At 38.4% G+C, this 23497-nt stretch overlaps 2 protein-coding genes across 3 annotated transcripts; both read left to right on the top strand.

Annotated features, from left to right (window-relative positions):
* Window positions 1–557: 557 nt before the first annotated feature.
* Window positions 558–17539, top strand: adgrg11 (adhesion G protein-coupled receptor G11). Its single transcript, XM_060884145.1, has 30 exons — window positions 558–581; window positions 839–877; window positions 1590–1678; window positions 2489–2512; window positions 2898–2921; window positions 4050–4073; window positions 4356–4379; window positions 5459–5482; window positions 5794–5817; window positions 6134–6157; window positions 6414–6461; window positions 6847–6879; window positions 7018–7047; window positions 7457–7543; window positions 7638–7697; window positions 7793–7858; window positions 8811–8957; window positions 10801–10827; window positions 10961–11044; window positions 11306–11450; window positions 12527–12689; window positions 13022–13156; window positions 13285–13395; window positions 13525–13564; window positions 13909–14009; window positions 14189–14310; window positions 15484–15749; window positions 15839–15929; window positions 16414–16703; window positions 16908–17539. Exons 3-30 carry the CDS (start codon window positions 1615–1617, stop codon window positions 17039–17041), a joined length of 2412 nt encoding a protein of 803 aa, XP_060740128.1. The 5' UTR covers window positions 558–581; window positions 839–877; window positions 1590–1614; the 3' UTR covers window positions 17042–17539.
* A 1803-nt stretch (window positions 17540–19342) lies between these two features.
* rad51 (RAD51 recombinase) lies at window positions 19343–23190 on the top strand. Of its 2 annotated transcripts, XM_060884344.1 has the most exons (10): window positions 19375–19443; window positions 19531–19574; window positions 20283–20378; window positions 20548–20685; window positions 20824–20941; window positions 21019–21205; window positions 21324–21437; window positions 22311–22440; window positions 22553–22674; window positions 22766–23190. In XM_060884344.1, exons 3-10 carry the CDS (start codon window positions 20292–20294, stop codon window positions 22887–22889), a joined length of 1020 nt encoding a protein of 339 aa, XP_060740327.1. In that variant the 5' UTR covers window positions 19375–19443; window positions 19531–19574; window positions 20283–20291; the 3' UTR covers window positions 22890–23190. The 2 variants fall into 2 exon arrangements, with proteins under 2 accessions (XP_060740326.1, XP_060740327.1); XM_060884343.1 differs by lacking the exon at window positions 19531–19574 and having other exon boundaries at window positions 19343–19443.
* The last annotated feature ends 307 nt before the right edge of the window (window positions 23191–23497 follow it).

The following is a 23497-nucleotide window of genomic DNA, read 5'->3' as shown; positions in this document are numbered from 1 at the left end:
GTGTTGAAATTTTTTGTGTTGGTTTGCATTAGTGCGTGTTAGTATATTAGTATATTAGTATTAGTATAGTATATTATAGTGAATCGGACCATATGCTGAATGTGTGTGTGTGCGTGTGTGTGTGTGTGTGTGTGTGTGTGTGTTCTGTCACAATATTGTGGCATGTGTTGTGTGTTAGTGTGTGTTGGTTTGCATTGGTTTGCATAAACTTACATTTATTGTGTATGTTAGTGTATTTTATGTTGAATCGGGCTGTGTGTGTCCCCGTGTGTGTGTTCTGTCACAATATGGCATGTGTTGTGTGTTAGTGTGTGTTGGTTTGCATTAGTGCATGTTAGTGTATATTATGGTATAAATGACCACAGATAGTTCTAAACAAAACAGACCAGATCATGAGACAGAGAGTGTGTTGTGTGTGTTGTGTTTTTGCTTACAGAGGAAAAGCAACATGTAAATTTTGCAGTGTTTCCTGGAGTCTTTAAATTATGTGTGTGTGTGTGTGTGTGTGTGTGTGTTTGTGTTTGTGTGTATGTATGTGTGTTAGTTACAGACTGCAGACAGACACAAGTTCATCTGTGCAGGTGAGACTTTAGGGTTTCTTTTCATGTAGTGAAACTGTTTTATTAGGATTAAAAAAAAGAAACTGTTGAAATGAGTTTTTAATGAAAAGTTTTATGCAGATTGTTTTTAATTTCTTTACTTTCTTTTTCTAAATATTAATGTTAATAAAAGATCTTGTTGTTGAAAAAAGTAATTAGTCATGAAGCGCTTAAATAATTCCCAGAAATACACATAATGTTAATATTACAATGTTAACTTTAATTTGTTTCTCTAACAGGTTTTCGGGTTGTGTACGTTTCCTGAACAACATAAACTTGTACATATTCTTATTTTTTCTGCTTAGGACAATTCACTATTCAAATTCCTGACTCATTAGTCATAGAGTTATTCAGTATCATTGTGTAGTCGTTATAATAGCTTCAGGACTATTAAATATTTAATAATCTATTTATAAGGCATTTGTATCAAAGTATTGCTTTGTAGTCGCTTATTATCATAATTATTGTTACCAGAATATAGTTTTGGAAGTTACATAATAATACTTTAAAGTTACTGAGTTATTAATCATGCACATTAAATCAACACACCCTTTTATCTGTGTGACTGTATAAACTGTGTATAAATGTTTGATAAAAAAAATTCATTATGTTGGAAATTCGACTAAAAAACATTGACTCTAAATGGAATCGTTTCAGTTGTTCACCCAAATACATTTGCAAATTTGCTAAACATTTGGTATAATTTGAACTTGCAGTATAACACTTCACTTAGGGTTTATGTCCTCTTTTTGTGAAATAAATAATTTTATTGTTAGATTAGACGAACAAGATACCAAACAAAAGTGTACATAAAATATAAAAAGAAACATGTGACATTATATAAAATCATTTATATCATGAGGAGCAACAATTTATTTATAAATAAATATATATTTAATTAACCTTAAAATTGTGTTGGTATAAAATGTGAATAGATACTGTAGATATATTGACATTTCTAAATATATATTTATTTGTTATTATTTACAGCGTTTTTCCCTTCAAACCTGTAAAGATGAAGTTTAGAAGCTCGCTGATGATTACAGTGATGCTGTTTAGGGTGTTTCTATGCAATGAAGGTACACGTTTAAAACTTTTTGTGTTGTTTGTGGGTTAGTATGTGTTAATGTGTGTTGGTGTGTGTTGGTGTATGATTGTGTGTGTGTGTGTGTGTGTGTGTGTGTTGGTGTATGATTGTGTGTATGTGTGTGTGTGTGTGTGTGTGTTGGTTTATGATTGTGTGTGTGTGTGTGTGTGTGTTGGTGTATGTGTGTAGGTGTTGGTGTATGATTGTGTTTATGTGTGTGTGTGTGTGTGTGTGTGTTGGTGTATGATTGTGTGTATGTGTGTTGGTGTATGATTGTGTGTGTGTGAATTCAATTCAAATTTATTTGTATAGCGTTTTTAACAATTGACATTTTCAAAGCAGCTTTACAGAACAAAAACATAAAACAAAAGAATAATATAAAGATTAATATAATACAAAAGTTCAAGATTAATATTAGATATATTTAAATGTCTTTGTATTTATCCCCAATGAGCAAGTCTGAGGTGACTCAGGTGACTGATTGTGTGCGTGCGTGTGTGTGTGTGTGTGTGTGTGTGTGTGTGTGTGTGTGTGTGTGTGTGTGTGTGTGTGTTGGTGTATGATTGTGTGTGTGTGTGTGTGTGTGTGTGTGTGTTGGTGTATGATTGTGTGTGTGTGTGTGTGTATGAGTGTGTGTGTGAATGGGTGTGTGTTGGTGTATGATGGTGTGTATGTGTGTATGATTATCACTACACAGCTGTTATATATTGATTTGTTTATAGACAAAATCATCTCTTTATCCACACAAACATTGTTCATTACTGATTTCTGGAGATACAAATATTCTTTTTATATTTTGCAGATTGTATAAAGCAAAAGTGCAACGGTAGGAATATTAATATTTTAATTCAATTTATTTCTATTTTATTTTTATAGAAGGAGAGCAGAAAGGGATCATTGTGATTGTATGACTCTGTGTGTGTGTGTGTGTGTGTGTGTGTGTGTGTGTGTGTGTGTGTGTGTGTGTGTGTGAGTGTGTGTGTTGGTGTATGATTGGTGTGTGTATGTTGGTGTATGATTGTGTGTTTGTGTATATGTGTGTTGGTGTATGAGTGTGTGTGTTGGTGTATGATTGTGTATATGTGTGTATGATTAACACTACACAGATGTTATATACTGATTTGTTTATAGACAAAATCATCTCTTTATCCACACAAACATTGTTCATTACTGATTTCTGGAGATACAAATAATCTTTTTATATTTTGCAGATTGTACAAAGCAAAAGTGCAGCGGTAAGAATATTCATATTTTAATTCAATTTATTTCTATTTTATTTGTATAGCAGGAGAGCAGAAAGGGATCAATGTGATTGTATGACTGTGTGTGTGTGTTGGTGAATGGTTGTGTGTGTTGGTGTATGATTGTGTGTGTGTGTGTGTGTGTGTGTGTGTGTGTGTGTGTGTGTGTGCTGGTGTATGATTGTGTGTATGTGTGTGTGTTGGTCTATGATTTTGTGTGTTTGTGTGGGCGTATGATTGTGTGTGTTGATGAATGATTGTGTGTGTGTGTTGGTGTACGTTTCTGTGTGTGTTGGTGTATGATTGTTTATGTATGTTGGTGTATGATTGCGTGTGTTTGTGTATATGTGTGTATGATTGTGTGTGTTTGTGTGTGTGTCTTGGTGTATGATTGTGTGTGTAAGTGTGTGATGGTGTATGGTTGTGTGTGTATGTGTGGGTGTCTTGGTGTATGATTGTGTGTGTGTGTGTGTGTGTGTGTATGTGTGTGCGTGTGTCTTGGTGTATGTTTGTGTGTGTGTGTGTTGGTGTATGATTGTGTGTGTGTGTGTTGGTGTATGATTGTGTGTTTATGTGTGTGTGTTAGTGTGTAATAGTGTGTCTGTGTGTGTGTGTGTGTTGGTGTATGATTGTGTGTGTGTGCGTGTGTTGGTGTATGATTGTGTGTGTGTGTGTGTTGGTGTATGATTGTGTGTTTATGTGTTTGTGTCTTGGTGTATGATTGTGTGTGTGTGCATGTGTGTGTTGGTGTATGATTGTGTGTGTGTCTTAGTGTATGATTGTGTGTGTTAGTGTATGATTGTGTGTTTATGTGTGTGTGTCTTGGTGTATGATTGTGTTTGTGTTAGTTTGTGTCTTGGTGTATGATTGTGTGTGTGTTGGTGTATGATTTTGTGTGTGTGTGTTGGTGTATGATTTTGTGTGTGTGTGTGTGTTAGTGTATGATTGTGTCTGTGTGTGTGAGTGTTTGTGTTGGTGTATGATTGTGTATATGTGTGTATGATTAACACTACACAGCTGTTATATATTGATTTGTTTATAGACAAAATCATCTCTTTATCCACACAAACATTGTTCATTACAGATTTCTGGAGATACTAATAATCTTTTTATATTTTGCAGATTGTACAAAGCAAAAGTGCAGCGGTAAGAATATTAATATTTTAATTCAATTTATTCCTATATTTTATTTGTACATTGGGAGAGCAGAAAGGGATCATTGTGATTGTATGACTCTGTGTGTGTGTGTGTGTGTGTGTGTGTGTGTGTGTGTGTGCGTGTGTGTGTGTGTGTGTGTGTGTTGGTGTATGACTAGCACTACACAGCTGTTATATATTGATTTGTTTATAGACAAAATCATCTCTTTATCCACACAAACTGTTTATTATTGATTTATGGAGATACAAATAATCTTTTTATATTTTGCAGATTGTATAGAGCAAAGCTGCAGAGGTAAGAATATTAATATTTAATTCAATTTATTCCTATATTTTATTTGTACATTGGGAGAGCAGAAGGGAATCATTGTGATTGTATGACTATGTTTGTGTTTGTGTGTGTGTTGGTGTGCAAAAATCAGCATGTAAACAGATTGATGGGAGTGTGTGTTGTGCTCAGTACAGTTCAGTTCAGTTATTAAGGAGTCTGATGGCTTGTGGGAAGAAACTGTTACAAGTCTGGTAGTGAGGCCAGAATGATTCTGTACTTTTTCCAGACGACAGGAGGGTGAAGAGTGTGTGTGAGAGGTGTGTGGAGTGAAGAGTGTGTGTGAGGGGTGTGTGGAGTGAAGAGTGTGTGTGAGAGGTGTGTGGAGAGAAGAGTGTGTGTGAGGGGTGTGTGGAGTGAAGAGTGTGTGTGAGGGGTGTGTGGGGTGAAGAGTGTGTGTGAGGGGTGTGTGGGGTGAAGAGTGTGTGTGAGAGGTGTGTGGGGTCCACAATGCTGTTGGCTTTGCGGATGCAGTGTGTGGTGTAAGTGTCCATAATAGAGGGAAGAGAGACTCCAATGATTTTCTCAGCTGTCCTCACTATCTGCTGCAGGGTTTTGCGATCCGAGATGGTACAGTTCCCAAACCAGACACTTGTGTGTTTGTTGGTGCATGATTGTGTGTGTGTGTTGGTGTATGATTGTGTATGTCTGTGTTGGTGTGTGTGTGTGTGTGTGTGTGTATGTGTGTGTTGGTGTATGATTGTGTGTGTGTTGGTGTATGATTGTGTATGTATGTATGTGTATGATTGTGTGTGCGTGTTGGTGTATGATTGTGTGTGTCTGTGTGTTGGTGTATGATTGTGTGTGTGAGTGTGTGTGTTGGTGTATGATTGTGTGTGTGTGAGTGTGTGTGCGTTGGTGTATGATTGTGTGTGTGTTGGTGTATGATTGTGTGTGTGAGTGTGTGTGTTGGTGTATGATTGTGTGTGTGTGAGTGTGTGTGCGTTGGTGTATGATTGTCTGTGTGTGTGTGTGTGTGTTTGTCCACACAAACATTGTTCATTACAGATTTCTGGAGATACAAATAATCTTTTTATATTTTGCAGATTGTATAAAGCAAAAGTGCAGCGGTAAGAATATTCATATTTTAATTCAATTTATTTCTATTTTATTTGTATAGCAGGAGAGCAGAAAGGGATCATTGTGATTGTATTACTGTGTGTGTGTGTGTGTGTGTGTGTCTGTGTTGGTGTATGATTGTTTGTGTATGCGTGTTGGTGTGTGTCTGTGTGTTGGTGTATGATTGTGTGTATGTGTGTATGATTAGCACTAACAGCTGTTATATATTGATTTGTTTATAGATAAAATCATCTCTTTATCCACACAAACATTGTTCATTACTGATTTCTGGAGATACAAATAATCTTTTTATATTTTGCAGATTGTGCAAAGTTATTCTCCAAGAGTAAGAATATTAAGATTTTAATTCAATTCATTCCTATTTTATTTGTATAGAAGGAGAGCAGAAATGGATCATTGTGATTGTATTACTGTGTGTGTGTGTGTGTGTGTGTGTTGGTGTATGATTGTGTGTACGTCTGTTGGTGTATGATTGTGTGTGTATGCGTTTTGGTGTGTGTCTGTGTGTTGGTGTATGATTAATACATTGTTATACGCTGTTATATATTGATTTGTTTATAGACAAAATCATCTCTTTATCCACACAAACATTGTTCATTATTGATTTATGGAGATACAAATAATCTTTTTGTATTTTGCAGAATGTATAAAGAAATTCTGCAGCGGTAAGAATATTAATATTTTAATTCAATTTATTCCTATTTTATTTTTACAGCAGGAGAGAAGAAAGGGATCATTGTGATTGTGTGTGTGTGTGTGTGTGTGTGTGTGTGTGTGTGTGTGTGTGTGTGTGTGTGTGTGTGTGTGTGTGTGTGATTGAAGTGAAGCCTTCATTGGTCAGTCTTTACACTTATCAGTAATCTTTGAATCATGATATTTTTTAATGCTTTTCATATTAATATAAATATGCAATAACTCCAGGTCCAAGTGACAATCAAACCTCTCCAATAGAATACATAAACTGTGCTGGTAAGAAGCCTTGTAATCTTTTGGAAAGATGCTTTGTAATTCCTTAGAGATACTGTCATTCATACACACACACACACACACACACACACACACACACACACACACACACACACACACACATACACACACTCACACACATACACATACACACACACATACACACACACATACACACACATACACACACACACATACACACCCACATACACACACACACACACACATATACACACACACATACACACACACACTCACACACACATACACACACACACACACACACACACATACACACACACACACACACATATAAGCAAAGAAACATATAATTGTGTATATTGGTTAGATTAACCTGCTAACGTTTTTATCTTATTGTAATTTACAGATTGTGTGGACAAATGCAAGGACTTTGGTGAAAGTATAAATCTCTGTTTTTATTTAAATAATATTGACAAATGCATTAAAATGTTAATTTTAGGAAAATGCTATCTCTCTAATGCATTAATACGAATATTGCATTTGTATCAGATGAATCTAAACCTTTGATATTTTGTAGGTGATGACGTGTGCCTGGATTTGTGTTCTGGTAATTTTTATGTTTATTATGTCCATTTATGGATCTGATTAATCATCATTTTTGCATATTCATGCTTATTAGTAAGATTAGTAAGAGCATAATGCCACCCTGTGAAACAATTTAATGTAACATTCCCTTACACTGCAAAGGAAGGGACTTTAATGCAGGAGTGAAGGCAGGCTTATTGGAGTATTAATTACTGTTTATTACTGTTTATTACTGTTTATGTCAATGTTCACATGTACATCTCCAGCAAATAGGCAGAAACGTGTGACGTCTGTAACAAATTAATTAAATATATTAGTTATGAATCATATTTAAATAAATATGAACATTAGCATAATTATTATTATTATTATTGCTGTTGTTGTTGTTGTTGTTGTTGTTGTTGTTGTGTTATGTAGAATCTCTTTTGTAGATATTTGCTCACCTTGTTCACTGAGTTCAGACTGTAAACGAATTCTACTGATTAATGGAGGATTTACTGGACAAATACAAAGCACCTGTAAGATTCAATGAAGAATTTAATGAAGAATTAAAATTACATTTTATTAAAGCCATTGTTTTTTTTTTCACACTGATATTAATATTGCTTTTAGATACAAACCAGACTTGTGTAAATAATAGTACTGACTCCATTTGCAAGAATATGTTTAACGGTAAGAATACTTATTCTTTATGCAGTACAAAATCATTCATTGTATATTTATTTTAATTTAAGCTAGTGAATGACGGATTTCTTTTGTTTCTGCAGGATCATCACCATTCAACATTTCAACCTGCATTTTATCATTTGATACACAAAATGGAACAAATGGAGGTACGTTTAAAAAGAAAGAAAGAATAAACATGCGTAGATATTGTACATAACCATACATAACATACCAAAATGAACAGAAAATACAGTTTTAAAGTGACGGTTTAATGTAAACAAACTGGCCCTGTGTGACAAATTAAGCGCCCCTTAATTAATCATTTAACAATTAACAGATTAAACTGGATAAATAATTTGATTGATGATAGAGTTTATATGATTGTAATAGAGTTCAGTTCAGACCAGACACATTTACAGCATTTAGCAGACATACTTATCCAGAGAGACTTTTTATCTCAACTGAGTAAGTGAGGGTTAAGGGCCTTGCTCAGGGGCCCAGCAGTGGCAGCCTGGTGGAAGTGAGAATTGAACTCACAACCTTCTGATTGGTGATCAAACCAGCTGCCACCCCCTGTACTGTAAAGTAGATATGAGGGTCTAAATCTATCAGCCTGGAAAGGGGTACAGGGCATATCTACTGTTAGCACTCCTGCGAAACAGAGTAAGAGCCATTATCAGTAAATGGAGAAGACAGTGGTGAACAGTGACAGTGGTCAACAGTGACAGTGGTGAACAGTGGCCTGGCCAAGCAATATTCCTCCAACTCACTTCACTTAAGGACAGATTTCATTAATTAATTTAAAAGCTGGGTTTTGTGTTTCCTCGTGTTCCCCGTGTCATATATATTACATTCTGTATGACTTTTTAACAGTCCATGTTCATGTTTTAAAAAAAAGGGGTAGAAAATGGTCACTCAAGTCTAGAGAGAGGTGGAGATTCTGTAAAAATCAGGCAGTTCTGCTCCTGTGTGCTCTTTTGTGAATTCATAATTACATTTACGTTCTAATTGAAAACATTTGATTAAATTCTGAATGCAATAATTCCATTATAGTTTATACTTTATTCTAGTCAGTATATTTAATGAAGGTTCGTCTTGTTTATAATCATTTCCTTCTAGACTGCAGTTTCTTAGACAGTGGTGTGTGGTTAGTGAACAACACTGAAAACAACACCCTACAGATCAACATCACCAGGAACCGAACCATTAGACCCCAAACCCCCATCTGCTTCGTGAAAGGAGCTCAGAGCTGCCTGCAGATAAATGGTACAGAAAAGAGGAGCACAGATTCTACAGTTAAACATGATGCTGAAGAAATATTAAATATTAATATAAAGTGTATTTACAATGGTGTAGTGTGTGTGATGTTGTGTAGTGTGTGTTTCAGTGTGTGTGATGTTGTGTAGTGTGTGTTACAGTGTGTGATGTTGTGTAGTGTGTTTCAGTGTGTGTGATGTTGTGTAGTGTGTGTTTCAGTGTGTGTGATGTTGTGTAGTGTGTGTTACAGTGTGTGATGTTGTGTAGTGTGTGTTTCAGTGTGTGTGATGTTGTGTAGTGTGTGTTTCAGTGTGTGTGATGTTGTTTAGTGAGTGTTTCAGTGTGTGTGATGTTGTGTAGAGTGTGTTTCAGTGTGTGTGATGTTGTGTAGTGTGTGTTTCAGTGTGTGTGATGTTGTGTAGTGTGTGTTTCAGTGTGTGTGATGTGTAGTGTGTGTTTCAGTGTGTGTGATGTTGTGTAGTGTGTGTTACAGTGTGTGTTACAGTGTGTTTCATTGTGTGTGATGTTGTGTAGTGTGTTACAGTGTGTGTTAGTGTGTGTGATGTTGTGTAGTGAGTGTTAGTGTGTGCAATGTTGTGTAGAGTGTGTTATAGTGTGTGCAATGTTGTGTAGTGTGTTTCAGTGTGTGTGATGTTGTGTAGAGTGTTACAGTGTGTTACAGTGTGTGTGATGTTGTGTAGTGTGTGTTTCAGTGTGTGTTACAGTGTGTGTGATGTTGTGTAGTGTGTGTTTTAGTGTGTGTTTCAGTGTGTGTTTTAGTGTGTTTCAGTGTGTGTGATGTTGTTTAGTGTGTGTTTCAGTGTGTGTGATGTTGTGTAGTGTGTGTTTCAGTGTGTGATGTTGTGTAGTGTGTGTTTCAGTGTGTGTGATGTTGTGTAGTGTGTGTTTCAGTGTGTGTGATGTTGTGTAGAGTGTGTTTCAGTGTGTGTGATGTTGTGTAGAGTGTGTTTCATTGTGCGTGATGTTGTGTAGAGTGTGTTACAGTGTGTTTGATGTTGTGTAGTGTGTGTTACAGTGTGTGATGTTGTGTAGTGTGTGTTACAGTGTGTGTGATGTTGTGTAGTGTGTGTTTCAGTGTGTGTGATGTTGTGTAGAGTGTGTTACAGTGTGTGTGATGTGTAGTGTGTGTTACAGTGTGTGTGATGTTGTGTAGTGTGTGTTACAGTGTGTGATGTTGTGTAGTGTGTGTTTCAGTGTGTGTGATGTGTAGTGAGTGTTTCAGTGTGTGTGATGTTGTGTAGTGTGTGTTTCAGTGTGTGTGATGTTGTGTAGAGTGTGTTACAGTGTGTGCGATGTGTAGTGTGTTACAGTGTGTGTGATGTTGTGTAGAGTATGTTTCGGTGTGTGTGATGTGTAGAGTGTGTTACAGTGTGTGTGATGTGTAGTGTGTGTTACAGTGTGTGTGATGTTGTGTAGAGTATGTTTCAGTGTGTGTGATGTGTAGAGTGTGTTACAGTGTGTGTGATGTGTAGTGTGTGTTACAGTGTGTGATGTGTAGTGTGTGTTACAGTGTGTGTTACAGTGTGTGTTACAGTGAGTGTGATGTTGTGTAGAGTGTGTTACAGTGTGTGTGATGTATAGTGTGTGTTACAGTGTGTGTGATGTTGTGTAGAGTGTGTTACAGTGTGTGTTACAGTATGTGTGATGTTGTGTAGAGTGTGTTACAGTGTGTGTTACAGTGTGTGTGATGTTGTGTAGAGTGTGTTACAGTGTGTGTTTCAGTATATGTGATGTTGTGTAGTGTGTGTTACAGTATGTGTGATGTTGTGTAGTGTGTGTTACAGTGTGTGTTACAGTGTGTGTTACAGTGTGTGTGATGTGTACTTTACAGATGCATACAATTGCACTCAAGCTAAAGGTATATGAGAGACTTTTTTTATAATATATTTATTATTATATATTATTAGATATTATTGTTTATTATTGTGTATTATTTATCTTTTAAGACATGTTTATGAATCTATATCTCCTAATAACTGTTGGAATGTTAGGTGGACCTACTCCCTGTGAGAACATGACCTGTGTGGATCCCACAAAGATTTGTGAGAGTGCTGTATATATTCAGAACTGCAGCGGTGAGAATCTATTTATCCTGCTGTATTTTATTAAGATATATTTACAGATATTTAATGTAACAGATCTCCCCCGAACATGAAGACCACCTTGTCCACGTCGTTCGTCATAAATCTCACCACCATAAAAGTGTCAATTTTAATCCTGAAATAATAAACTGGGATGAACGTTCCCTTTAATATCGTTATTACAGTTTACCTTTAATACCATTGTGTACATTGTGTTTTACACTGATGTGTTTTAATTTTATATTCCGGTTGTAGGAAACGATTCAAATGATGACATCATCAGTTTAACAGGAGTGTCTGCAGAGTGCCGCAAGTGTGGAAATGCCTTTCACAAAACAGAAGGAAACGTAGTGATTAATTTTACGCTGCCTACAGACTCCAACAGTAATTGCAGCTATTTGTAAGAAAATGTCTACTATCTCAGACTTTTGTGACGTTTGATTTTACCAACGTTACACACATTACCTCGATTTCTTCCCCTTCATGTAGGTTTATTGTAACTGTTTGTTGTCTTTTTGGACCCCTTTATCATGTGTAATGTTGCTCCCATTTAATACAGTTCAGCACAAGCCCAGACATTTTTAGGGTCATGATTGAGGACAATGTCCCGTCCAGAGACAAACTGTTTCGTGTTTTTTTCATCGGTTGTTGCGTTAAATCTTACCCAGATACAATAGTGCTATTTTCTGATTGGCTATTGTGTAGCCTCTTTTTTTGATTGGCTGATAAGTGTCAGGCTCGACTAAGAACTCCAGGGGAGACGCGCTTGGACAGATACATTTTGGGTGCTTATTAAATATATGATGAATAGTCAGTTTTTCTGCATGACAAATACAATGTGTGGCAGGAGAGCGTGACAAAAGACTGACATGAGGGACTGTCACTCTCAATGCGTGACACTTGAGAGCCCTGCTAAAATCTTCATGACCATTCACCAGATCTTCAGCTACTAGTACACGATTCCTCTCATTTGTCCATGCATTAGTTTCAGTTGTGTTTTCACTTTCTTCAAGACCATCACCTGATGTGAAGGTGGTCTAGTCAACACTGGAAAATTTAAACAGTGCACCTAGAGAACTTTCCCCACATAAACAGTGCTGCATTCTGTCAGTCTCCTCGTTACTGCAGGTTGGTAAATCACACTGCAGTGCTGAGGATTTGTTACGGAATTTGTGAAACTCCTAATTTAATTTGAGATCTGCAAATTAACATAGTTACCTAACTTAATAAATGAAGTCAAACTCAGCTGATCCTTCAATCTGTGGGCAGTTTTGTTAAATGAAGCCAGTGTTTAACAGGAAGTGAGTAATATATTGGTGATATACTACACTAGAATTATTTAGTCTGCATTTTCTACACACAGATGATGAAAAAAGGCAGCTGCGTAACCTGACATTTAATACAAAGTAAATCTGAACAATGTATGATTATAAGATCAATAATACCTTTTTCTTTTTCTCTCTCTGTTGTATGAAGTGAAGAGATGAAGACACTAAATAAAATGATTTTAGATGTGATGGGGAATAAATCCTCAGTGTCCGTCTCTATGAACGACATTAAGGGTATTTTTGTGAAACAGCAAAACAAGGAAGACTTTAATCCCATCTACTTTATATACTCCACAAAAGCCAACTTTAATGTAAGTATTACAAAAAAGGTGATGTTAAGAAATTAAAATATAAAATAAATGATATTTATCATTTAATAGTTAGATATAATAATACTTTTTACAAACATCCCAAATATATAAACCTTACAACATAACCGATGAACGGATTAAAGGCTAGACGTATAACTCTACTCTCTACAGCCTCTGAAGTGAAGGAGCTCAATAACTTAAGGTTTAGTCTTAGATCAAAGCCCTTCAACGAGGGGCTTCTGAGCTTCAGACTTGATGAGGCTGTTAAAGTGACACATTTGTTCTGTATCAAGGACAAATCTGACCTTTAAAATAAACACACTGTTTTTCAGATCATTGAGGATAAAACCCAGATGCAGAATTTTGAAAGGACGTTTTCTGTCCCGAAGGAGGCTTTCGAAAAAGCCATGAATATAAGCAACGAGACACTTTTTGCATCCTTGTTACGATTTCCCAGTTTTCCAAAGGTACAATGCTTTAATATGACTCACGCTATCTTATATTATACCCTGCCGTTTTAGTGTGATTACGTATGTACAGTAGCAGCTAATCCACTGTGATTAAATGTCACACACTGACTTTATCTCTCTTTAAGGACTATAAGAACAGCACGCTGCTAAATAATGAGGTTTACTCCATCGACATGGGAAAAGAAATAGCAAATCTCACCAACACCTTTAATCTCACCTTCAGGGACATTTCACCGGTATCAATAATAATAATAATAATAACAATAATAATAATAATAATAATATAGAGAACTGTTCATGGAGTAGGTTACAGGTTTTACAGGTTTTTCGTCTAAATGGATCTGATGCCTAATTTTTCTGTGCAGAATTCCGCAGATCTTGTATGCAACTCTTGGGATGGACGAGGTTGTGGTATTTCAGTGCATGTATACACATATAGACTCTATATAATCTATGAGTAGTCTCTCTTTATTCTCTCAGCTCTAAACACTCGTCCCCTCAGCAGTCTCTATTCTCTCAGCTCTAAACACTCGTCCCCTCAGCAGTCTCTCTTTATTCTCTCAGCTCTAAACACTCGTCCCCTGTGGTCTGCAGCTGCGCTAATCGGAGTTACTGTTATAGAAAATGAATCAATGTCGTCTGACCAATCAAAATCCAGCACTATGATATAATGCAGAAAACACCATAATTGTCCATTGGTGCATTTAGTCTCGATTCGCTTGTGTGTAACAGATGATTGTTTTCATCAGGGGCAACTCCGAACTGGACGACTGATGGATGTAACACTTCTTATATTAATGGCCAAGTAACCTGCTTATGCCAGCACTTAACCTTCTTCGCCGTGTTGATGGTGAAATCTTTTTTCTCTTTTAATTTTCACAATAGTTATAATTATTTTTTATTTAATCCCATCATTTTTCACTGATATACATATTTACAGCTAGCAAATAACAAAATATTAATTCATGCTATTGTGCACTGGAGTAATTATACAAAATAAAATAAAATAAAGCAGTGTGTGTTTTACAGACTCTTCCAAATGCAAATATTTCAACCTCCGACCTCAATAATCTCACCTTCATCACCTCCATTGGCTGTGGCCTGTCCCTCTTCTTCCTCAGCGTAGCTCTGTTCATGCACTTCATTTTAAGGTAAAAGATGCTGTATTACAGAAAGACATTCTACACCGTGTTAGTGTGTTACAGTGTGTTAAAGTGTGTTACTCTGTGTGTTACTGCGTGTAAGTGTTACAGTGTGTTACATTGTGTGTTACAGTGTGTTACAGTGTGTTACAGTGCATGTTACAGTGTCTTACAGTGCATGTTACAGTGTGTTACAGTGTGTTACAGTGCGTGTTACAGTGTGTGTTACACTGTGTTAAAGTGTGTTACTCTGTGTGTTACTGTGTGTAAGTGTTACAGTATGTTAGTGTGTGTTACAGTGTGTTACAGTGCGTGTTACAGTGTGTTACAGTGTGTGTTACAGTGTGTTACAGTGTGTGTTAGTGTGTTACAGTACGTGTTACAGTGTATTACAGTGTGTATTACAGTGTGTGTTACAGTGCGTGTTACAGTGTGTGTTACAGTGTGTTACAGTGCATGTTACAGTGTGTTATAGTGCGTGTTACAGTGTGTTACAGTGTGTGTTAGTGTGTTACAGTGCGTGTTACAGTGCGTGTTACAGTGTGTGTTACAGTGTATTACAGTGTGTGTTAGTGTGTGTTAGTGTTTGTAACAGTGTGTTACAGTGTGTTACAGTGTGTTACAGTGCGTGTTACAGTGCGTGTTACAGTGCGTGTTACAGTGTGTTACAGTGTGTGTTACAGTGCGTGTTACAGTGTTACAGTGTGTGTTACAGTGTGTGTTACAGTGCGTGTTACAGTGTGTGTTACAGTGTCTTACAGTGTGTGTTACAGTGTGTTACAGTGTTTGTAACAGTGTGTTACAGTGTGTGTTGCAGTGTGTGTTACAGTGTGTGTTAGTGTGTTACAGTGCGTGTTACAGTGTGTGTTACAGTGTGTGTTACAGTGTTTGTAACAGTGTGTTACATTGTGTGTTACAGTGTGTGTTACAGTTTGTTTAACAGTGTGTTACAGTGTGTGTTACAGTGTGTGTTACAGTTTGTGTAACAGTGTGTTACAGTGTGTTACAGTGTGTTACAGTGTGTTACAGTGTGTTACAGTGCGTGTTACAGTTTGTGTAAGTGTTACAGTGTGTTATTGTCTGTTTGGGTGTAATGGTGTGTTGCATTGTGTATTACAGTGTGTTATTGTGTATAAGTGTTTTATTGTGTTTCTGTGGATGATCCTCATCTTCTGTCCACAGGCGAGGCAAAGCCAGTGCTTCAGTGCACATCCTCATCAACCTGTTCGTGGCCCTGTTTCTGCTCAACCTCAGCTTCCTGGTTAATGAGTCTGTAGCTAGAACAGGGGACATGATCGGCTGTAAGTTAATGGCAGGGACGATGCATTACTTCATGCTATCCACTTTCACATGGTTCGGACTGCAGGCACTGCATCTGTGTTTACAGCTCACACAGAATGTGGCCAGTATCCAGAATTACGTCACCAAATTGTGCATCGCCGGCTGGGGTGAGTTCAAAACGGGAGCCATGGTCTGTACTGATGGAACTGGAAAATTGATTCTTTGTTTTGTGACCTTTGCCCTCTGCTGTTTTCAGTGCCTGCTGCCCTGGTGGTGACGGGCATTTTCATTTCTCATAAATATGACTTGGAGTTTATCGTCTCTGATACAGGAAAAACAGTCTCAATGTGAGTGAGAGGGACACGGGGACACTGGGACACTGAGCTCTTGTTCTGATTCCACCACATTTAGCAAACTTGATCGACAGAAAGGTGTTAAATACTACAGAGTGAGAACACCATAGAGCACCGGGGACTTTCTTACTCCCAGTTACTCACAATAAAAAAAATATGAATATGTATGAGGATATTAAAAGCATCAAATGTATTAAGATATAGAATATACTTGTCATTACATTGTCATATAATCATATTTTAAATATAAACTTTTCTATTAAAACCATATCCTCTTGAATATTTTAATATTACTAATTAAAATTCTATTTTAAATACAGAAAACATTACGCTATGTGAAACATGTAAACACATTCTAACAAATATATAATAAATATTTTTGACTATTATTGTATTTCTCTGTAAGGGCCACAGAGGTTTTGCTGTAATGCTGAACACTGACTGAGCTCGCAGATAATAAACTTGTTTAATTTGTCAGGTGCTGGATCACTGATCCAAACTTGCACTACGTAGTAAACATTGGCTACTACTCTGCCATCTTCCTCTTCACCTTCCTCACCTTCGTGGTGATGCTGCGCTGGCTCTGGCTGCTCAGACGTAAATCCCCCACCGTCACCAGTTCAGTAAAAAGATCAAGACCCTCAGACGCTCTGACCATCATGGGCCTGTGCTGCATTCTGGGACTGAGCTGGGGCTTTGCTTTCTTCGCCTACGGCCCAATGCGAATCCCTGCCTACTACATCTTTTCCGTCCTCAACTCCTGTCAGGGTGAGTGGGGAAGGAAAAGTGATCATTCTATTAACATTTCAAAATATACACTTCACTTTCTACTGACTTTCCACAGCTGTGACGGCTACAGTTCAGTTAAGTTTATGACATCATGAGTTCTTATTATCTTTACAATTCCAGCATTTCCTGTTCACACATGTACAGGATGTCAGCAGTCAGTTGATTTATCCTTTTTCTCCTCAGGTCTCTTCCTGTTTGTTTATTATTACAAGTCCAGTAGGCTGGTTGATGAAGCTGAAACATTGGAGACAGAAAGCAGCACCACCACGGTGGTGGAAAACCCATACAACCCATACTGCAAACCAAAAATGTTCTAAATCCACGATCAGCGGACGAGGGTCAAAGCACAATGCTCTGAATTGAAATACTGAAATATACTTAATATTGAAATTAAGATTTACTACGTTCACTAGTATAGTGTCTTCTCTCTCTCACGATCTCTATGATTTTATTTTCAACATGTAAGATTAATTAATAAATAATAAACATAGAAGTTTATTTTTAATATTGTGTTTATTTATGTTCATTTTCATTACATTTATCTAATCTTATTTTTCGGTTGCTCTGTAGTGTTTGTGAGCTTACAAGGAAGTTTAGAAGAGAATGATTAATGGTCAATAAGACACAACAGTGGCTATTGTTTATATTTCTCCACTTTATTCCACAACTCATGGTGTTCTAGCTATGTACAGTAGTTTTAATGATGTTACCAACATTTACTTTGTATTTCCTTATTGCATAAAATTATAATGTTATTCCATTAGTCTGTGTTTTAATCTGGATTTTTCTGTCAGAATAAAGTCAAGTGAAAAATGTGCCAACTGCAAACTTAATAATTCACATATCACAAATGTTTTCGAATATGATCAATGTTTTTTGTTAGTTTTATTGCAATATATATATATATATATGTGTGTGTTTGTGTACATACATAGAATAAGAAAGAAACCAAGCATCACAGCCTGTGTGATGATTTTGAGTGATAAAAATTTGAATGAAACAAAGAAATTCATGGAGAAACAGGACTTTCAATGCATCAATGTAAAATGATACAGATAATATCAGTAATCAATTGATCATTCAGCACAAATATCATTTAAGGAAAAAGACATAACATTTGATTTTTTCGGAAATAAACGTTATAATTTTCACTATATGGTCTATGTGTATGTACAGTATCTGACAGAAGTAAGTACACCCCTCTCATTTATGTAAATATTTTATTATATTTTTTCATGTGACAACACTGAGGGAATGACACTTTACTACAATGTAAAGTGAGTGTACAGCTTGTATAATGGTGTCAATTTGATGTCCCCTCAAAATAACTCAACACACAACCATTAATGTCTAAACCGCTGGACCCAAAAGTGAGTACACCCCTAAGTGAAAATGTCCAAATTGGTCCCAATTAGCTATTTTCTCTCCCCGTTGTCATGTGACTTGTTAGTGTTACAAGGCCTCAGGTGTAAATGGGAACAGATGTGTTAAATTTGGTGTTATCTCTCTCACTCTCATACTGGTCACTGGAAGTTCAACATGGCACCTCATGGCAAAGAACTCTCTGAGTATCTGAAAAAAAGAATTGTTGCTCTACATAAAGATGGTGTAGGCTATAAGAAGATTGCCAAGACCCTGAAACTGATCTGCAGCACTCAAAGACCACCACTGCCTTGCTAAAGAAGCCGAGGGTAAAGGTGATGGACTGGCTAAGCATGTCTTAAGACCTAAACCTCCTGAGCATCTGTGGGGCATCCTCAAACTGAAGGTGGAGGAGAGCAAGGTCTCTAACATCCACCAGCTCTGTGATGTCATCATGGAGGAATGGAATTGGACTCCAGTGGCAACCTGTGATGCTTTGGTGAACTCCAATCCCAAGAGGGTTAAGGCAGTGCTGGAAAATAATGGTGGCCACACAAACTATTGACACTTTGGGCCCAATTTGGACATTTTCACTTAGGGGTGTACTCACTTTTGTGGCCAGTGGTTTAGACATTAATGGCTGTGTGTTGAGTTAGTTTGAGGGCAAATTTACACTGTTATACAAGCTGAACACTCACTACTTTACATTGGAGCACAGTGTCATTTGTCACATGAAAAGATGTGAAGAATAAAATATTTACATAAATGTGAGGGGTGTACTCACTTCTGTCAGATACTGTATGTGCACCCTGACCATCACACCCATATGTGCTTGTTAAACATTTAACTCCACTGTTTTGTTAAGACTTTTCCACTAAATGTTCGTTCAGCTCCTGATGAGTCTGAGGACACGTAAGATCTAATACAAGAACCGTAATGTTCACGCCTTGAATTCAGGTACCAGCTTCAGGTAGGTTTGGGTTTCTTGGTGCTTTGTAAAATTGTAATACAGCAGCACTTGGGCAGGGGCAGAACCAGGTGGGGGTGTAAAGGACAAGGGTGCACTTACTTTTGGGCAATTGTATTTAAATATAAAGAGATATAGAAGAACTGTGTAATAGTGAAGACGGTATTTAAGTAAGAAGACATTTATTTTGCTACAGTGGTATAGTATCACTGGTACCATGAGTGTGAGATCTAATGATTGTGTAATGGAGAAAATGTTCAGCATTTGTCTAGCGGCATAGGCGGGGCGTCTGTGCGCTACGTGCTTGCGTCATGATGTCACGACGTACATATGCTGACGTCTTCCGTCGAGCGGGAATCTTCATTGAGCTGCTTGTTTGTTTTGGATGCGGTGAGAATCGTTTATCTGTTCTGTCTTTATTATTATGTGTTTTATCGTTTCTGCTTCCTGCTGTTTAACGTGTCTGCTGGCTTACAGAGTAGCGACGTCTCGTTGTGGAATTGTCACTAGATAAACCTGAGGTACTTAGTTTAGCATAATAGCTAATTTTTGTTTTAGCAGTTAGTAGCTATTTTATAGCATGTCAATGATTTAACAGTGTAATAATAACAATAGTGATAATAATAATAATAATAATAATAATAATAATAATATTAATAAATAACCCGCTAATGTTACCAAATGACGTGGATTGCAAACTATAAGTGCACTACAGAGGGCTCATGACCAACGGCGCATGCGCACAAGTCTACAGTGGTGTAATGATGAGCTGTTTGGGATACGACCATTTGCCCTACTCTACAGTGGTGTAATGATGAGCTGTTTGGGATACGACCCTTTGCCCTACTCTACAGTGGTGTAATGATGAGTGGGATGTGGTAGCCTAGTGGTTAAGGTGCTGGACTATCAATCGGAAGGTTGTGAGTTCGATTCCTACGTTCACCAAGCTGCCACTGCTGGGCCCTTTAGCAAGGCCCTTAACCCACAGTTGTATCAAAATGAGATAAAATGTAAATCGCTCTGGATATAAGGGCAAATGCTAAATGCTGGAAATATAAATATTTACACACACACAGAGATTTCTGTGAGATTGTGTGTTATGATTGTGTGTGTGTGTGTGTATATATATATATATATATATATATATATATATATATATATATATATATATATATATATATATATATATATATATATATAATGATTGTGGTGTGTGTGTCATGGAGCAGTTGGTGAGGATGGCGATGAGTGCGAGTCGAGTAGAGGTGGAGGCAGACGTTGAAGAGGACGAGAGCTTCGGGCCACAGCCACTGAACCGCCTGGAGGTACGAGGACAATGTGTACACACTCCATCGTGGTTAATACACAAATCACTGAATACACATAAAGAAAATCATGTTATTCTTATGAACAGAGAACCAAGATCTCTTGTACAGTGAAGTGTTTGTTTCAACATTGTGTGTGTGTGTGTGTGTGTGTGTGTGTGATATACAGCAGTGTGGAATCAGTGCCAGTGATCTAAAGAAGCTGGAGGACGCAGGGTTCCACACCATCGAGGCCGTAGCGTACGCTCCTAAAAAAGAGCTGTTGAACATTAAAGGCATCAGTGAGGCTAAAGCTGACAAGATCCTGGTGAGAAGATATAATAAATATAACCCCAAAACGATCTCTGTCTCCATAACTGTCCCTTTCTCTACGAATCTCTCTTCCTCCCTATAACTTACTCCTCTATTCCTTCCCCACATTAATCTGTGTCTCTGGTTGTAACAGGGTGAGGCAGCTAAACTGGTTCCGATGGGATTCACCACAGCGACAGAGTTTCATCAGCGCAGAGCTGAGATCATCCAGATCTCCACCGGCTCCAAAGAGCTTGACAAACTGCTGCAAGGTGAGTGGTGGGGGAAAAACACACACACACGCGTGTATGTACATAAACAGTGCCAAACTGAACCTGTGTGTGTGTAGGCGGTATTGAAACGGGCTCCATCACGGAGATGTTCGGTGAGTTCCGTACAGGAAAGACTCAGCTGTGCCACACGCTGGCGGTGACGTGTCAGCTTCCTATCGATCAGGGGGGGGGAGAAGGGAAGGCCATGTACATCGACACTGAGGGCACCTTCAGACCTGAGAGACTGCTCGCTGTGGCAGAGAGGTACACACACGCACATGCATGCACACACACACGCACATGCATGCACACACACACACACACACACACACACTACATTGCTCCATGTACAAGAAGCAGCTCAAGGTTTTGTGTGTTTCAGGTATGGACTTGTCGGCAGTGATGTTTTGGATAATGTAGCATACGCTCGAGCTTTCAACACAGATCATCAGACTCAGCTGCTCTATCAGGCTTCAGCTATGATGGCAGAGTCCAGGTAACTAACACACACACACACACACACACACACACACACACACACACAGTGAGCATGTGAGGGAGAGAGATGCTCCCCCTTTCTCACTATCCCTTTTTATGCAGTTACGAAGGTCATCCTTTACTTGGTATAGTCTATTTTTTTGTCCCTTTCTTAAGATAAAAGGAGCAGTATCTATAACACACACACTCCTTTCACACAGACATGTCATCAACTCAAGTGGTTCTCTCAAAAAACCTTACATACAAAGTAAACTATCTTAAACTTTACACTTCAACTGCTCCACGTTTACAGCAGTTAATCTTTTATAATAAGAAAAAACATTCAAGGGAAAAGCTTTAATTTTCTCTTTTCCTCTCTCCCTCTCTCTCCCCCTCTCTCTCTCCTCGTCTCTCCCCCCCTCACTCTCTCTCCCTCTCTCTCCCTTTCTCTCTCTCCCTCTCTCTCTCCCTTTCTCTCTCTCTCTCTCCCCCCCCCTCCCTCTTTCTCTCTCTCCCTCTCCCCCTCTTTCTCTCCCCATCTCTCTCTCTCCCCCTCACTCTCTCTCTCTTCCTCTCCCCCCCTCTCTCTCTCCCTCTCTCTCCCTCTCCCCCCCTCACTCTCTCTCCCTTTCTCTCTCTCTCTCTCTCTCTCTCCCCCCTCTCTCTCCCTCTCACCCTCTTTCTCTCCCCATCTCTCCCTCTCCCCCCCTCACTCTCTCTCTCCCTCTCTCTCCCTTTCTCTCTCCCTCTCTCCCCCCTCTCTATCCCTCTCCCCCCTCACTCCCTCTCTCCCTTTCTCTCTCCCTCTCTCCCTTTCTCTCTCCCTCTCTCCCCCCCTCTCTCTTTTCCTCCCCCCCCCCCCCCTCTCCCTTTCTCTCTCTCTCTCTCTCAGGTATGCTCTGTTGATAGTGGACAGTGCCACAGCGCTCTACAGGACAGATTATTCAGGAAGAGGCGAGCTCTCTGCCCGTCAGTGTCATTTAGGACGTTTCCTCCGCATGCTGCTGCGTCTCGCTGACGAGGTAAAACTAAATATAATTTAATTTCTTATTAGATTTATTTGATCACTTTAAATTGTCTGGGTATTAACTGAACTACTGATTTGAGGTTTTGTTGATCTTTTTTTTGTTGCAGTTCGGTGTTGCCGTTGTCATCACCAATCAGGTTGTAGCACAGGTGGATGGAGCAGCCATGTTTTCCGCAGATCCTAAAAAGCCAATTGGAGGAAATATTTTAGCACATGCCTCCACTACCAGGTAGGAAACCTCATCAGTCGGGTGTGGGTGTGTCCCAGACAACACACCATGACCAGTGTATATCTCACACTGACTTTATCTGGTCCCTCAGGTTGTATTTGAGGAAGGGCCGCGGTGAAACTCGGATCTGTAAAATTTACGACTCTCCCTGCTTACCTGAGGCGGAGGCCATGTTCGCCATCAACGCGGATGGAGTAGGAGATGCTAAAGACTGAGGGCACCAAACAGTGTGTTCATGTGAGAGACGGACAGTAACTGAAACGCGGTGACGGATACACACGTGCTGCTATAATGTGTGTTCACTGTGCAGTGTGTGAGAAGAACACAGGAACAGTGCCACCTGCTGGTGAAGAGTGTTTCATGTGTTTCAGATGACATTTTTCTTTTCAGGTGATAAAAGGATTAAATACTACATTTGAGTTATTTTTTTTCTGTTTATCTTTTCCTGATTTTTCTGAGTATTGTACTTATACTTTCTGTACATATAACTATTAAATGTTTTATTGTTTGTCATGATCACATGTTTTATTTCCCCAAGACAGAATGTGTGTTTAAACATGATGTGTGAAATCCTTTAAAACAGACATCAGTTTAATATGATTCATGTCAGTATGGGTACAGAGGCCACACCCCCTCTGTCATCATTGATGCCACGCCTCCTTCACTGGGACTGACGGGTACGGAGGCCACGCCACCATTAATAGATGTCTTTGGGTTCACTCTGCTGCTCCTCTGGACCAGCTGGGGGAAGTTTTCTGCTCTCTGAAATGTCCGAGTCTCCCAACGTTTATCAGGAAACAGTGTGTATAGTATAGAATAGAGG

Source organism: Tachysurus vachellii, chromosome 12 (assembly GCF_030014155.1).
Source record: "Tachysurus vachellii isolate PV-2020 chromosome 12, HZAU_Pvac_v1, whole genome shotgun sequence".
NCBI lineage: Eukaryota > Metazoa > Chordata > Actinopteri > Siluriformes > Bagridae > Tachysurus > Tachysurus vachellii.
The sequence above is the reverse complement of the archived record's forward strand: the minus strand, read 5'-3'. Positions and strand labels throughout refer to the sequence as shown.